The following is a 16,696-nucleotide window of genomic DNA, read 5'->3' as shown; positions in this document are numbered from 1 at the left end:
AGTGAGGTGGAAGCACCAAAGTTCCACCAAACAATGCTTTAACCAAAGGCACCGTATCACACTGCTATGTAGATTGAAAGATAATACATCCAGAATGTGAAAGGTTCAGTTTTCTGTCCACAATTCATAAATGTATTCTTAGCTACATTTACACTATATGTTTATTTATTTATATTGGATTAACGTGGCTGTGTAATTTGAGATCATATTCTGCTGTGTTCAGTTTTACACAGCTTTCATGTAATAAATACATTTTTAGGATTCAGTACACAAACTTCCTGCTTCCTTAAATCCTTCTGCAACTTTCCCCTATTTGTTTTAACCTATAACCAATGGGCGACGTTCACTGACAGTTAGGTGACGTTATGATTCAAGAGTGTCTCCAACGAAGAAATCTTCAGGCGTGGCGACAGCGTAGCTATCTGATTTGTTCACGTGAGCCTAAAAGTGACAGACAGCTGGTATATCCAATCAAATGCCAAAAGTCACACACAGTCCCTGCCTTTCTTCAAAGCCTTTTTTTAGCACGTCAGAGCTGCCCCTGCCCCTTGTGTCCCTGCACCACAACTAGTCCGAAGATATCGCGTGATCCTGTCAGATCTGCGTTCTACCTGCAAAATGGAGGTGAGGTGCTTGTAAATGAGTTTATGTTCGATATGCAGAGACAAAAAAATCACGATCATACTTTAGCATAAATGTACGTTGGCATAAGAGTGGAATTTGTTGTAAAGCAATATTATCTTGTCAGTGTAGCTCATGCTCATGCAGCGCTGGTGTCAATAGCTAGCGTTGCTGCTAAGCTAATGGGGGGCTCAAATGCTACAAAGCCGTAACTAAAAGTAATAGCATTGTGAAGCATTTCGGGTCGTTTGCTTTGTAAACACTAGCGCGTTTTAACCTAATTTATTTGTGCTGATGTTGAGTCTGTGGCATTTTTTGAAGTAAGCCAACGTTAGCTGTTAAAGCTAGTGTTAGCTTCCTTCGTCTGTTATAGGTGGCAGTTACAGTAGATCGTTGGCTTTACACTTTTTAAATAGCTTTATTTTTTGTGTGCGGATTTTTATTTATCTGTCTGCTCAATCACACACACCGGCTTTGTTTATATTATACGTGGGCTGTTTCCACTATAGCATTACGGCCTGATGATAGCATTAACCCCAACACCTGCCTCCTCCCTGTGACAGCGTGGCGTACCCTGCCACACAAATACACGCTGGGATTTAAATGTTTCTGTAAATAAGTGTAAACACATGTTCATTGCTTGTTGCCAGTAATAGGATGATACCGTCACAGCGCCACCTACTGGCAGCAGGAAATGTCTGTTGTGTAAATGTCTGTTGTGTATTTTTGATTTTATAGGACCATGACATTAAGGAACCTGAGCAGCTCAGAAAGCTGTTTATAGGAGGTCTGAGCTTTGAAACCACGGAGGAAAGTTTGCGAGCCCATTTTGAACAATGGGGAGCGCTCACAGACTGTGTGGTTTGTAGTTTTTAATCTTATTTTTAAAATAACACCACATGTAAGGCAAACTACACAACAACCATCATTCATCTCACTTGTACTGTACTGTAGGTGATGAGGGATCCGTCAAACAAGCGATCCAGAGGGTTTGGCTTTGTAACATACTCTTCTGTAAATGAAGTTGATGATGCCATGAAAGCAAGGCCCCATAAAGTAGATGGTCGGGTTGTGGAGCCCAAGAGGGCCGTGTCCAGAGAGGTGAGATAGATGAATAAATCCTTGACCACAGATACAGCAGTGAAAGTGTTTGTTTTGTGCTTACTGATACACTCTTGTTTTAGGACTCCAATAAACCAGGGGCTCATCTTACAGTGAAGAAGATCTTTGTAGGAGGCATCAAGGAAGACACTGATGAGAGCATGATTCGGGACTATTTTGAGAAATATGGAAAGGTCGAAAGTGTTGACATCATGGAGGAACGCAACACAGGGAAGAAGAGAGGATTCTGCTTTGTTTCGTTTGACGACCATGACACTGTCGACAAAATAGTTGGTATGTGATTGGCTGGAATCCTGGGATCACTAGACCGTTGGTGAACATATGGCGATGTATGATTGTTTATCACTTTTCCTTACAGCCCAGAAATACCACACAATCAACTACCACAACTGTGAGGTCCGAAAAGCTCTATCAAAACAGGAAATGAGTAGTTACAACGGTAACCGGCGTAAGTGTATGATCTAATATGAAACTTAGTTATACTCTTGGTGTTTGTACTGATGCAACTAAAAAGATCTGTGATGTTATGTGTCTTTCTGACTTCTTAGAAAACAGGAGCGGAGGATCAAATTACATGGGCAGAGGAGGGAATTATGGAGGTGGTAGCAGCTTTAGCCGAGGTGAGTTGTTACAAAATGTCCATACATCTCATTTTTGCAATTGCTAATGTACCAAAAATATCTAATCATTACGATTGCGTGGTGCTATATGTCAAGAGTATTCCAGATCAAGTTTCCGCTTCCTAAATGCAAACTGCTACGTGTTTATAACCACAATTGTCTGGCAAAACCAGTTTGTCAGCTTGGCTTAGGGGTGGGTAAAGCTTTGCTTTAATGGTGTCTGGTTACCATTTTTTTATGTACTTCTAAATTCATTATTAAGACATTCCCCTATTGTCAGGTAAAATGAGTCCAGAGAAATGTGGAATGTGCACAGAGTTGTGTTTCAGTGATGGCACTTGAAGAGGTAGAGGTGGCAGGATCATATTTATGAAGTGTTATAATAATATAACTCTTAGAATTCTTGTTCAGGACTTAAACCTGTATTTGCAAATGTATTTTTAATTTTAAAGCTCAGTTTCACTGTTTTAAATTAACTTAAATGTATTGCGACAAGATTTAACAAATGATTCAGTTCAGCCACAATACGTATTTTACCTTCTTGTTTTTTTTTAGGCGGCTATGGAGGGCGCGGTGGTTATGCTGATGATTTTGACAATGGTAAGCTGCCCTATAAATGTCAATGTGTAAAAATGTATCTCCAGACCAACTCTCACTGTTTTAGCAGGTGTTTTACAACAGTGTCATGATATAACCGTTTAGAAATGTTGGTTAAATTGTATATTTGCATTGTTTTTCAGGTCCAGGAGGAAACTATGGTGGCGGACCAGGTTATGGAGGTGGCCGTGGTGGCTACAGTGGTGGTGGTGGTGGTGGTGGTGGTGGTCCTGGATATGGCAGCCAGAGTGGTGGATATGGTGGGAACTGTGACGGATGTTACGGAGGTAACGGTGGAGGTAAAACTTCTATCTGTCCTAGAGAATGTTGACTCAGAATTGGGGTCCTAATGTTACAAGTAGAAAACACACATTTGTTAAAATTGACTTGCATCTTCAGGATATGGAGGTGGTGGAAACTACAATGACTTTGGAAATTATGGTGGACAGCAGTCCAATTATGGGCCCATGAAGGGAAACAACTTTGGTGGCAGAAACTCTGGACCCTATGGCGGTGAGTTTTAAACCTTCAGTTCCTTGTGTTACAGTCTGTGTTAAAATGACATGTTGCTTGACACAATTTATCGTATTGTGATCCTTTGACCTGTAACTCCAGGTGGCTACGGCTCTGGTGGCGGCGGAGGTGGCTACGGCTCACGGCGATATTAATTATTTCCTTTTTTGGTAAGTTGCATTCGGTTTCGCAGCACCCTCATAGCACAGTACAGAGTGAGCCCATGAAAGTGCAGAATAACTATTTGTTTTATCCTGTATCCATTCAACAGGCTTCAGTTCTTAGCAGCAGAGGCGAGGAGGTGAGCAAAGGAGTTGTCAGGAAAGCTGCAGGTTACTTTGAGGCATTAGAGGAACACACAAGTCAGACTTTACTGCAGCTAAATCTGAGAAGTTTATGAAAGGACTGTATACACAAACCTGAGTGCAGATGATGCCCTACCTTAATTGTGATAGATGTTTCCCTATTGAGCAACTTTTCCTTCTGTGCGTCTGAAGTGTGTGTATTGTGCCTATGGTATCAGGGGTATTGTTTTTTTGATCTTAAGTCAGGTCTAAATATCTTCATTTTTCTTTTTTTATATGGGCTAGTTTTGTGCTGGCTAATTTATCTTTTGTCTTTTAACATGGTGTTTGTCAAATAGTATAGTTATTTCAGGCCTTTAGATAAGCTTAGAACTACACCCTTTTTTCTCTCTAAAGATATTATGATCGCTCTATTGCAAGTGTCATGTATTTTTGATTTTTGTATGCAAAGCACAGTGTGTAATTTCTTCATAGCACCAGTGTCAACACATAAGCAGTCTGGATTAGATTTAAGGGAATCCCTCACATTTGTTGTTTCCCAGAAAAACCAAATTCTAGATTGTTCCAATATTTTGATTAGTTGAAAAAGACCGAATAAAATTGTGTAGTAAAATAACACGAGGTTCAGTGCATCATTAAGGCTTCTGTGGATGAAAGTAGTGTGTGTACATATTGTATGTATTTACCTACCAGGGTCAATAAAAAGGGAGTGTTTTTTCTGGGTAGTCCTAGGAAAGGGGCCCATACACCACTTATCACCAGACTTGAGTGAGTAGAATTATGACAGCCACAAGAACCTCCAGTTGGGCCCTCAGCATCGCTAGTGTGGAAGATTGCAGATGACTGTCAGACAGGACGTCTTCAGCGCCAGCACAGTGGACCAGTCAGCATTTTGAGAGAGAGAGGGAAGAAGGCAGCATCGAGCAGCAACGCCCATGGAGGAAGCTTGCAGTGTCGTGCCTGGTAGTGAGCATCTTATCTCTCTTCCAAGCCTAGCTAATCTCCAGCAGCTGCTGCTAGCGAAGAAAGACTAGGTCCTGGACACACTGGAGATCCTGTTGAGTCAGAGATAACTGCAGTTGTGCTAGATTTGACACACTTAACAAGAAAAGGGAGTGAATATTTCACAAAAGGTGAAGATGGCACAGGTAAGAGTAACCACTTTGCTTGATTTACAGATGTGGAAAGAGCTCTTCTTGGTGAAAATCTGGTAAGCCCTGATAACATGGAAGGTTCTGGATGGGTAAGACTTTCTTTTAAAATACTATCCAAGGCTGATCAGATATGAGTAGTGCAAACTGTAAGTACACAAAGTGTGAGTCAAAAGGTGTTTTGAGGTAAACATCAGATGTTGCTCCACCATGATCACAGCCAGTGTCCTTCACACCACTGCTTTTCAGTCAGTCTTTTAGTTCACATTAACAGAAATGAAACCAGTGGCCAAAGATTACACCCCAACAAAAGACAGTATTATTTGTCTCCATGATTTTCTCAAGTTGTTATTTATCATATATTTATCACATGTGCAAATATTTTGTACCGTAATCCAAAAAATCAAGTTAAACCTCCCTTAATAATTTCTTCACATTTCTGAGTGTGGCATAATTACTGTCAGACCCTTTTGGTTGAAAAATAGAGTAATATAAAAATAGTCTTAGTCGAATGAGGAAAGGTATTTTTAACTTCAGATATTGTGATCATTGCAACAAAGGCTACAAATATTTTGGTTCTAGAAGGACGGCAGTACTTTCAGCTGGTTGTTAAAATAACTGGCAATAGACTGCAAAATTCCTCAGTGGTTAGATCTATGGTTCATATTACAAGTATTGTAGTAAAACAGGAATCCTGTTATTCTGAATTTGCTTTAAATCCTACAACGTCTCGCCTACATGGAGTACAGTTGCTGCTAACCCTCTATAGTTGGGATCATTAATGTCTGTGCTATAGGGCGGGCACAGAAATATGTGTAAACAAGGAACCGACTTCATGGCAAAAGTACACCAGTGTCAACAAGCTGTCGTAGTTTTCTAGCACAATATGTAAATGTAAATGTAACTTTTATTTGTAAATAAAGCATCTTTTTCATAAGATGAGTCTTTTATTTCTGGGAGAAATTTTGTGTAAATGTTCCTTTAATTGTGCACCACAGCGGTTATCCGAGGGTTTTATTGTTTGATTTGCTTGATTCGGGCACGTCCTTGACTTGTTTGATCAGAAAACAGGCTTGGTGATCAAAAGGTAGTGTCTGTGTGTGAAAGTGCACGTAGGGCCCATTGATTGCATACAGGCTTTTCTTTTTGAATAAGTTTCACTGGCAGATCATTGAGAAGCTGTCATGCAAGACTCAAACTGTACATACTGGACTATAGCTTTACAGTTGAGCTCTCTGTCATAACGAGTAGTGTGGGTGTGATTTCTTTTGGAGAATTAAAAGATTTAAGTTACTGTACAAGCAGGCATGTTTTACAAAAAAGCCAAGCAGATTGTGAAAACGGTTCAAACCAACAACGCTTTTGTTTCACTACAATAATCTACTTATTTGCTGTTTTGTAAGCCTTCAAGTCAAGAGCTAACTTGAACATGTGGTAAGTTATGTAATCATTCCTTGGACTATATATCCATCTGGCATCAATCTGTTGTGGGCTGTGGCTGCAGTACAAAACACAATGTTCAGCATTTAGACAATAAAGGCCATATAGCTGTATGAATAGTTTATTTAAAAGCAAAAGGAGTTAGGATAAAAAAAAAAGAGGCAGCGAATCATAAAGGGAAGTTATAAAATAACTAATAATTGAAACAATCATTAGCATACAGAACTGATATATACAATATATACACATACAGTGACATTGTCTCAAAAGCGAGTAATGCTTATATTTACAAACTACTTAGTTAAAGAATCTGAGGGTACAAAAGAAAATATTAAAAATATTACAACATTCAAGAGAAGTAAGCAAAAACTATACAATAGTTCTGCTGAGAGCTACCTACGCTTAAAGCTGTGTGACTACAAAGTTATTGCATAGTATACTATGACAATTGCAGTACCATGTTACAAAGGAGATTAGTGGTTGTCTTTGCTCTTAAAAGTCTTTTTGACGCGAGGAACGAGAAATACGCTGCCGTCAGTGGACTGCTGGAGGGAGTAGTCTGACGGCGAGTAGGAGTTCCCCTTCTCGTCTCTCAGCATGCTGAAGACCTCCAAGTACAGGCTGTTGAGCTGCCGCTTCATGTCCTTCAGGTCTGTGGTGTTCTTGCTCTTTTCGCTCAGCAGACGCTCTTTCTCCTCCTTCAGTGAGTCCAGTTCACCCTCCAGACCCACTATGTTCTCCATCTTGCGCTTGCGGCAGTTCTGAGCAGCCACTTTGTTCTTGCCGCGGCGGCGGATGTCGCGGACCAGTGCCAGCTGGGCCTCGTTCAGTTGGTGTTTTGACATCATCTCATTGAAGTCATCAACGGGCAGATTGATAATCACGTCAACGGTGAAAGGGATTTTGAGGGATTTGGCCCTCTGCTCGTCTCTGGAGAGACGCACATCAGAGCGTTTTTTCTGTTTGTCTTTGGTGAACGGAGCGGTGTCGTGACCACTCTCTTCTGCTGGTTCCACCTTGTGTAGCTTGGGTTTCTTCTCCATCTCCTGTTCTGCTTGCCCAGTCAGTGCAGATATAGAAACTGCTGACTGAAGATCATCAGGTTGGAAATTTATAGAAAACAACTTGGAGTAGTCAGAATCTACGCTCCCAGGGCTGTGGTCCATCTCTTCTAGATCAGAATCACTGTAGCCAACAGACCCACTGCCACACACAGACTTTCCTGGTGAGCTGGCATTTGGACTTGCGTTTGAAGAAACCCCCGAATCTGAGTCTGGCAACTCTGTGAAATTTTGCTTGCCTCTGTCAAATGCATCTCCAGGTGAGAGGCTGTAAAGGTCCATGGGTGTGAAGGGACCTTTGCTGTCAGACATGGTTGTGCTTTCACTCCCCTCCAGGCCTTGCTGACCACTGCTCTCTTCAAGCATAGCACTGGGGTAAAACATGTCACAGAAGCTTTCTGAACTGAAGTTAGCATTCAGCTGAGGAGCTTTTGCCTTTATCTGGCTAACATCATCAGATGAGGCCATGCTGGGAACAGAACCATCAAATGTGCTCATAAACTCTGCAGGACCAACATTTATACTGGCTGTTTTCTCATCTGTGACGCTCGGCATGGGGTAGAAAGAGTAGTTTAGATTGTGTACTTCAGGATTGTTTGGGAGAGGATAAGTTGTAGTCTCCAATGTGTCCTCCATTTGCATGTTCAGGCATTGCTAGAGAGAGCAGAAAGGTGGAATATTAGAAATGTAACCTAGATGGCCACAGTTAAACTAGCAGACTTTGTTGCTTTTGAGCTAAATACAAATAAACAACAAATATCTTGTATAGCTGGGTATGCATGTGTGCTATTTACAGTACAAATAGTACAAATAGTATTTACAGTACAAATAGTACAAAATATAACTATAATTTTTCTTAATAGTCCTCAGACAACACTGTAATCTATTAAAGCCAGTTGCATTTGTTTTTTAACAAGAAAATTAGCACTAATTTATCTTGACTAAATATGGTTTTGGTTTTCTGGAAACAAAAAGTTACTAATCCATGCAGTTATACTGGTTGACTGACATTTTTCTGATAAAATGCTAGCAGAGCTGGCTGTTGCATAAGGAAGCCTACTGTGTGAAAATTCCCTGCTCTTCTTGTTGCTGCAATGTTACCTAAACCTAATCTCTATGAAGCAGTTTTTAAATACTCAGTTTCAGAGGGTGAGTCTTATTGGGAGCTTGCCAGATTAATGTTATTTTATGGTTAGGATTGTGCTCCAGTCTACTCTGGTGAGAGTTCAAGGCAACAAAAGGCACACTGCTCCACCCATTAGCTAATGCAAATATGAGGTGCCTTGAAGCTAAGCTGATAAAGCAGCTAATCAAATAGCTACTCTACCAGTGAGCAATGTGCTGCACCTTCTCTGAACAAGATGCAACCGGTAATATTACTGAAGCATCATACATCTGTTTATTGCTTGAAAATATCCCAGCAATAAAACCTATTTACGGTGGAATGAGCTGTATGACACCTTGCCGCCAAACAAATAAATGTTTGTCCTTTAAAGCCGAGCTCCTGCCATTCGTGCATTCTACACAAACCGCCATGCTATTGAGGCAGTAAAATCCATGTATTATACCTGCAGCTCAGGGAGGGACAAAAGCTCCATCCAGGCCTGCTCCAAATCTGGAGACATCCTCTGTAGTGGTGGTGGCGGCGGTGGAAGCTGACCTGGGGAGAGGGTGGCTGGTGACAGAGCGGGCTGCTCTGGGGACGTCATGATGTTGCTGCTGATGGAGACAGCAGGTGTGTCCAAGCTAACTGAATTATTCTAAAGGAGATAAAACATACACTGTGGTTTTTAAACAGTAAAAAGTAAATGACTCTTGTGGTGATAAGTGTGTCAGCATACTTACCTCAGGTTCGTCTACAGGAAATGTCTCTGCCAGTAGCTCCAAACATTCATCAAGTGACATTGCATCACCGTTCTCCTCTGTGAAGCTGACATCCTGTATCACAAGTCACAGAGCTTCCTATTAAATTCAGCACTTTTTTTCAATCTTTAAAAACACAGCACATGATTTTGTATTTATAGAGCACAAGTCTCTGCAGAGCATTCTCTGGAGCCAACTACACAGATGCAAAACTACAGACCCACCTGTGTTTATGTAATTATACAGGATGAGGTGGTTACCTAGCTACACACACACACTGTCAGAGCCTATCAAATGAGGGGGGAGTGGCCCATCTCTGACATGAGTAATGATGGCATGTGTGCACGTACCTGTGTGACCTCTAGAGGTGTAACAACTGGCTGCAGAGGAGCACTGGGTGGCGGACAAGGTATGTACTCTCCCGTTTCCTCGTCTAGCTGCAGCTGTGCCAGAAAGGCCTTCTCCTCCTCCCGGAGCAAATGAAGCCTCTTCTCTTCCTCTTGCTCCCGCTGCCTCTGCAGCTCATGCTCCTTCTGACGGTGGTTGTAGTCAAACACCTCACGCCTGGCACCAAGATCGATGTCCTGGTTCCACAGTATGTCAATCAGGTCCATGTTCTGCAAAAAAAGGCAGGCAGTGGATCAGTTAGCCCGTCTTGCAGAGAGAATAAGATTAGCGTTGGAGCAAAGAGGAGCTTCCCCAGTGTGAAGCGTTACACCTGCCACACCCTGTCCCTCAGTATCAGATCACTGACAAAGCTGGCACTAGTGTCAAGGGGGAGAAGCAGCATGAATAATAAATGTACTTCTCTCTTTTCCCCTGTTGCCACCATACACCAACAGAAGATACCTATCCTCACTTGATACTCCTGACAAAGGAAGTGGTCATTACCCATCTAATTACAAAGGTGTGAATTTGACTGTCACATTCAAACTCACAAAAGTTCATTTTTTTGTTTTTAAACCAAATATTCCATGTTCAGTCACTTAGTGCTAAAGTAAAATAACTCAAATGCCAAATATTTCATTTGTAAAATTGTGTTGTTTTTGAACACTGTGTGGTTTTGTTGCTGCTCAGATGCTATGTAATATAGCTTAGAGCCCAATTTCTTCTTCCTAATAAAGTCTTGTCATACATTATATTTACACATGTGGGCTTAGAGTCAGGCCCAGCACACCCAACAACTATGAGGATATTTAGAAACTGCTTCCTGTAGATTTTACTGTGATGGACCAAATGCTATTTGCCTTTTATTTTCTTTTTCTTTTTAAACAACCATGTCATAAGATAAATAATGCTGCTCTTTTCTCTGGTATTCTACCAGAATTTATTTACAGAAGGAAGCTGTTTCATAAGGCCCCTAGGAAGTTGCATAAATCCAAGATTCTGGTTTACAAGAAGATGTCCTGAGCATGTGACTTGTTTGTTCCTCAGACCTCGTTATAAACATAACTAATGAGCTAGACTTCATAACACTCATATGGCCAGAACAGACCAAGCCTAGAGGAAGCTGAGAGGGAAGTTAAATGAAGTACAAAGCAGACAATGCACAATTAAGAGGACGTGAAACTGTTTAGAAAGTCCAGTGAGATATTGTTCTCTCTTTTGATTCAAAGGAAACAGAGAGTGTCATAAACCCTCCTAAACTAATAATACAAGCATATTTTAAGAGTCTGTTGACACAGTTTTTCTGACTACAACTGTGGAGCTGCAAAATAAGAACCCACTAACCCTCTTTGCCTCTGTGTTGCATCAGAAGCACGACCGCAGAGGGATTACTCATTACTAAGGCTGCTATAAATCAAGCTCACTGACTGAGAGGTGAGCACACACAACCAAGAATTATGGTTTCTGCAGGAATGAGGAAGTCCCATAACATGTCTATGTGGGATCTTTGAGGTCACTGATGTTTTTGCAAAGTAAAAAAAAAGACACTCTTGTCTGTTGGTCACACCTTATAAGCTCCTCAGACAAGTCATACGAGTCCTCTAAAAAAACAAAATCACGTCTAAAAAAAGGAATGTCGCAACAGATGACGTTCAATCAGCACTTTCACCATCAATGACAAAATATTCTGTAAAGGCATATAATTTAAATAACTTATAATGAGAACATATTTGTTACATCGTAATAAATCACATAGACTGAGTATTTGCCAGTGTGATTAACATCAGGTATGCTGTCAGTGATTCATGTGTCACAAGACAAGAACTGGCACCAGAACAAGGAAACCAGCTCAGAAAACTACTCAGATTTCCCAGACACCTCTACCAGACAGTCCACACGTATACCAACCAGGCACAGAATGAACAACAAAAAAACCCAGAATACATACTTTCAACAACAAGCCCAATAAATGGACTACAGTCCCCTCTGCTTTAAAAAGAACATTTTGGTTTGGGTTGTTCATTTACTTCTGTGAGGGCCTCAGAGGGGGAATCTTCACCTTCTTTAACCATATTTCACTGGACATCCACCCTTGACCAGTGATGATGAAACACAGCTGTTAGACCTCATCAGTCAACTCTGTTCTTCCACTGAACGAGTTTATGATAAAAGGCCATAGCACAAAATACAAATAAAAACACAGTGAGGTTTCTCAGACAAAACAGGCAACTAGGCCTGTACGTGCTTTAAAGAAATGATTCACGGTGGTTCAGATATGGGATCACATGCTTAGAGGGAAGCGGAAAGAGGAGGAGGAGGGACACTGTTACGAGAAAAGGCTGAAGGGAGTCCAGGGTTTTCTGTTTACCGAACTTGCCAGGATGAGATAAACTGGGTCAGGTTATTATGAAAAATCCCCCTTTAACACTGAGATATCAGTATGTGTTTACAGTCTTATTTAATCCTCTGTAGACGAAAAACGTTCCGAGTGGATGACTTGCAGAACTGAAAGTGTTACAGAGGGTAAGCTCGACTTCAACTAAAGTGAGCCTGACGGAGTTTTGTCTGGACTTGTCCTGTCACACATATCAACAATATAACGTCCTAACTACGCCATTACGTGCCTGTCATAACGCGTGTTATTCAACTTTAGGCTACGTAAAAACTCCCGTTCATACTGTATTAAAAAATGGAAGCTGACAGTCAATGCTAGCGAACACTTTTGATAAATATTCGGTTTACCTGTTGACTGGAATGAATCACCTCCATTTCCATCATCATGGAGAGCTGTCTCGCTGTCAAAAAAAGACGCCTTATGACTGGGCAATGTGTGTATTATTCCTCAAATGTCAGATTAAAATGGCGAGCCGACACAGTCCCTTCGCAGCAGCTGAGCTAACACAACTATTGCTTCCTCCAAATCTAATGAACATTACGGAAATGATGGCCCTGCCCACCGGGCTGCGGCGCCGGGATCGTCCCCCTCACAGCGGCCTATGAGGCTGTGCGATACGACCCGTGTACGCATGCGCCCGAAGCAACTTAACACACTCGTTACCAAACACAAAAATAACGCATGGTATGAAAACAGAGTATGACATAAAAACACACAACGCACCCACATATTATTAGTACGCCTCATTTCTGTTCGGACGTTTCTCTGTATATAAATAAACTGAAGTTACAAGGATTTTTTTAACCCTGTTGACACTGCTAACATCACCTGAGTTTTGTTTGGTGCGTAGCACCCCCTGCTGGTCTCCGTGACCTTTGTGGTGCCGGGGACCCTGGGGCCCTGATGTCCCGTGGACTGGGTGAAGTCACTCTCCAGCACAAGGACACCATTACAAAACAGAGAGGAGACACACAAAATACTCCACCGCAGACATTGTCATAAACACCTATATTTCTGGCTTGACTCTTTTAAAAAAATCTTTATTATAAATGTATTAAGGGGTAGTTTAGATGAATGAGCTGGATCTAGTTGCATGTATATAAGCTTGCATGTACATAATACTTTTAATTGATATAGCCTATAACAGTGCATAGGGTGTCTGGAAAATTAATCAGTAGCAATATTACAGTGACACTTAGTTGTAAAGTAGGATATAGGGGAATAGTAGGCTGCTTATTTCTGGTAAAACATGTCAAATATAATAAATGTAAATAATATTATACGTATTCATTTATGGATGATAAAGATGTCTTATCATTCTTATTGAACTAATGGCATCAGATCCTATATAAAACCTTAATAGAGAGTGGAGTGTAGCAAAGTGGTATTGATGCCTAAGTATTTAACTTTAAGCTGCTCCTTTACTTAAGTGTTGGCCTACAGTAGTTTCCATTTGATCATACTTTCTCCTCCACTACTAGGAAATAGGCTACTGTTCGATCATCACCCATAACATGAAATTACAGAAAGTGACTTTGTGAGTTAAGGTTTAGAGACAAACTTCTATAAGTGCAGTGTAAAAAGGCAGCCAAGTTCATTTGGGCAGGTAAGCATGCATTGAGATGTTGAGCTCCACTGCTTTTAACTCTTGAGTTTACATAGGCTACAGCACAATATCTACACACACATGTAGTCATCAAACAGCAGCTATACTTCATAGTGAATGAATACTGCAAAACAAATGTATATGTATGTTATTAATTCAGATTACTTTTACTTTTCTGATGCAGCTTTTTCTCACTATAGGCTCTATGCAGGTTTTAACATGTGGCTGTTATATAAAGTGTTCTAATAGTGGTTTTACTGGCGTTAGCAGTTTCACTGCTGAACACTGTCTGCACATTGGTGAAATACAACTGAGTTATATGTGAGTAATAGTAATCTGGTACCTAAAGCTAAGGGTTATTCTGCACTTCTGATTCAAGTATGTTCTGTTTAATATATTTTATACTTTTACTACTTTTAGCTTTTTTTAATCCGGGACTATCAGTACACTTTTGACTGGGGAGACCCATGAACGTACTTAGTTGTCGTCGAGCCAAGTTCATTAAAAGATAAATATAATGACATACAGAGAAAATGGTCTCAGTTAATTAAACGTAAACCATTCTGACACCTCTGCGTAAGACAGAAGTCGAATTGAGATGTAATTAAGTGGCTTTTGAAATATGCCAGGGTAATAAGACAGACTTAGTCCTGGCTGTAGCACCTATCTGTAAAGAAGCTCACACTAAAGTGCCGCTCACTGTGCCACTGCGTGAAATTACACTAAAAAAGCCTATTTTTTCCCCCCTCTCGTGCGCGCTCATGAGCACGCGTTCACGTTTGGCAGCTCCACGTCGACATTCTTCCAGCTGCATATAGTGAACTGCACAGCGCTGAGCGAAGAAAAGGTAAAAGCGGCGAGAGACACCTTACGATCAGAGCGCTGCAAGTCCGCAGACGGACATCAACCGCAGTGAAAACAGGCGTTAGCACTGTGAACGTAGTCACGGCCTGCAATGTCCTCTGCTCGCCTTTTTTCTTTCTTTTTTTTGTTGCATTTTATGATCCAGACTATTTGCCCCTCGTGTTGGATTGCAGCTGCTCCCTCACGTCTACCTATATCAGGTACAGTATGACTTGCAGAACTTACTTTCTCTGAATCATATCACTTCTTTAAAGAATCATTGTCGACATTACGATGGACACATGCCACCGTTTGTTTCGTCACATTATTATTATCAACATTATTATTTTGCACTTCTGAAGTTCCAAGTTCTCCCAACTACCTTCAAACTGATGGAACTTAATACTCCTGGAGCTCAGCTGGCCTTTCCTCATTGCTATCATATCTATCTGCATTGTTTAGTGAATAGGTCATTCTCCCAGGGCCTGTTCAATTCACAAAGTTGTTAAAGCTCAACAGGTAGAGTCAATGACGCCCTGGCAGTGGAGGGAAATAACACTCATAATAAAGATAAAACCAAAACCAACTTTCCAACATGTATGTAGAGAGATGTTGACTTTGCAACCAACCAGATGGTGCAGCTTGAAGAGAAGTACAGACACTTTAGGGTTATTTTGGGGGGAGGGTGTGTGTACAGGATCAACTATTGGACATGCTCAGATAGATATTTAGCCAGTGCATCGTTTCTGTAGAGTTGACGATGTGTTAAAAGGACTCTACCCAGCCTGCTTTACCTGTGTGGCTCAAGGGAGGACCCACCTCGCAGCACAGCTCTCTGGAGGCCCTTAAAGCCTTCAGGTCTCCTTCTGTGGGCTTTATAGATCGTACATTTTAAATTTTGCATTGGAGTCGGTGAACAAATAAAATAAAATAAAACATGACAACCCTGTTTTCAATTGCTTTTTGTGCCTTGCTGCAGGTTAAAGGAGCACCCAGTCATGAGGAGGATAACGTTCCACACAAGGACAAACCTATGAGGTGGCACTGTGGCTTTCCAAATAAAGTTCTGTGATACACTTAGACTCTAACTGCCTGCAGTCAGTGCATTACAGAACTTTGTTTTGGGAGTTTATACTTTAACCTAAGAGAAATAAACCCTCAAACATCTGGACATTTTACAGCATCTTGCAATTTTTCTGTCAGCACATGATTGTTTTGTCAAATAAAGATCATCACATGGAGCATTTCTCACTGTTTCTGTGTTTTTTTATGATTTGTCCGTGCTTTGACATTAGCGTTGTTTGACATTTTGAACTATAAATTTGTATTAAATCGTTACTGAAGCAGCAGCTCTGTGTGCCATATGGAAACACTAGTCATGCTGGTCAGGTGACTAAGTGGAGGTGAGGCAGAAAGGTAAACAGTGTTGTCACTCTGTTTCAAGTTGCTCTGCTTTATAAACAGATCACAGCACCAGCATATGAGGAATTTTGACAGTGTAATACCTCTCTAATGAGAAAGTCATGTAAATCCTGATAGTTTATACTTTAATCTTAGTTTTTATTTACTAGCATATACAATATTTAGGAAAAGAAAATGTGTAAATTCAGAACATCGGCTCAAGTATTTTACTGGGTTTTGTGTACTTTTATGGTGCATTTTCTTTTAAAGTTAATACAAAGCTCATTTACAATAGTTATTCCTGCCCAGGTAAACACTATATACACATTTTCTGATATAATTCTGATTTTGTGTTTTATAAACGCTGTAATGTTCCACAGGCTAACCCAGAAGGGTTGCATTATATTACCTCTAACCAAACTGTAAATTCCAGTCTCAAATGTCAGTGCAACCAGCATATGCACCCAGTCATATATTGCAAGGCATGCTGGGAAATGCGTTAAAGGGTGCATTCACGGGCTCCTCCTCAGCCCCTTTTTCAAAGTGAGGAAAAAGCTAGGTTTGTGCAACGATTTTTTTGTTTTACATTTATACGAATATATTAAAACGCATGCTTATAACTTGGTTAATATGAAACATATCACAATATATATTCATAAGTGCAAGTCTTCATTAGGTGCTCTGACTATGCACATAATCCTATATTTAAAATATGTTTCGGCAAACCTTATCTGTGTGTATTTTTACAACGTCCTTCATTCATTGTTACAG

General features: G+C 40.7%; 2 protein-coding genes across 3 annotated transcripts; one reads left to right on the top strand and one right to left on the bottom strand.

The window, feature by feature from the left end:
- The first annotated feature begins 531 nt into the window (after positions 1-531).
- Positions 532-5,771, top strand: hnrnpa3 (heterogeneous nuclear ribonucleoprotein A3). Of its 2 annotated transcripts, none has more exons than XM_028394099.1 (11): positions 532-624; positions 1,360-1,482; positions 1,576-1,722; positions 1,806-2,016; positions 2,102-2,191; positions 2,292-2,363; positions 2,919-2,963; positions 3,104-3,259; positions 3,360-3,473; positions 3,576-3,643; positions 4,957-5,771. In XM_028394099.1, the coding sequence occupies exons 1-10, from the start codon at positions 619-621 to the stop codon at positions 3,626-3,628; spliced, it is 1,017 nt and encodes a 338-aa protein (XP_028249900.1). In that variant the 5' UTR covers positions 532-618; the 3' UTR covers positions 3,629-3,643; positions 4,957-5,771. The 2 variants fall into 2 exon arrangements, with proteins under 2 accessions (XP_028249900.1, XP_028249899.1); XM_028394098.1 differs by lacking the exon at positions 4,957-5,771 and adding an exon at positions 3,745-4,396.
- A 934-nt stretch (positions 5,772-6,705) lies between these two features.
- Positions 6,706-12,615, bottom strand: nfe2l2a (nfe2 like bZIP transcription factor 2a). The gene is made up of 5 exons (XM_028394016.1): positions 12,423-12,615; positions 9,644-9,910; positions 9,276-9,368; positions 8,999-9,190; positions 6,706-8,084 (listed from the first exon to the last, which is right to left on the bottom strand). The coding sequence occupies exons 1-5, from the start codon at positions 12,459-12,461 to the stop codon at positions 6,843-6,845; spliced, it is 1,833 nt and encodes a 610-aa protein (XP_028249817.1). The 5' UTR covers positions 12,462-12,615; the 3' UTR covers positions 6,706-6,842.
- Between the last annotated feature and the right edge of the window lie 4,081 nt (positions 12,616-16,696).

Source organism: Parambassis ranga, chromosome 21, assembly GCF_900634625.1.
Source record: "Parambassis ranga chromosome 21, fParRan2.1, whole genome shotgun sequence".
NCBI lineage: Eukaryota > Metazoa > Chordata > Actinopteri > Ambassidae > Parambassis > Parambassis ranga.
This window is presented reverse-complemented; position numbering and strand designations above follow the sequence as displayed.

Bases quoted from the DNA above. Each gene is read 5' to 3' on its own strand.
- nfe2l2a (XM_028394016.1), bottom strand. From the start codon at position 12,461: ATGATGATGGAAATGGAGGTGATTCATTCCAGTCAACAG. The intron at 9,369-9,643 runs GTACGTGCACAC...CTTGTGATACAG, and splicing joins CACCTCTAGAGGTCACACAG to GATGTCAGCTTCACAGAGGA. The intron at 8,085-8,998 runs GTATAATACATG...TGCTCTCTCTAG, and splicing joins TGTCCCTCCCTGAGCTGCAG to CAATGCCTGAACATGCAAAT.
- hnrnpa3 (XM_028394099.1), top strand. The intron at 2,017-2,101 runs GTATGTGATTGG...TTTTCCTTACAG, and splicing joins CACTGTCGACAAAATAGTTG to CCCAGAAATACCACACAATC. The intron at 2,192-2,291 runs GTAAGTGTATGA...CTGACTTCTTAG, and splicing joins TAGTTACAACGGTAACCGGC to AAAACAGGAGCGGAGGATCA.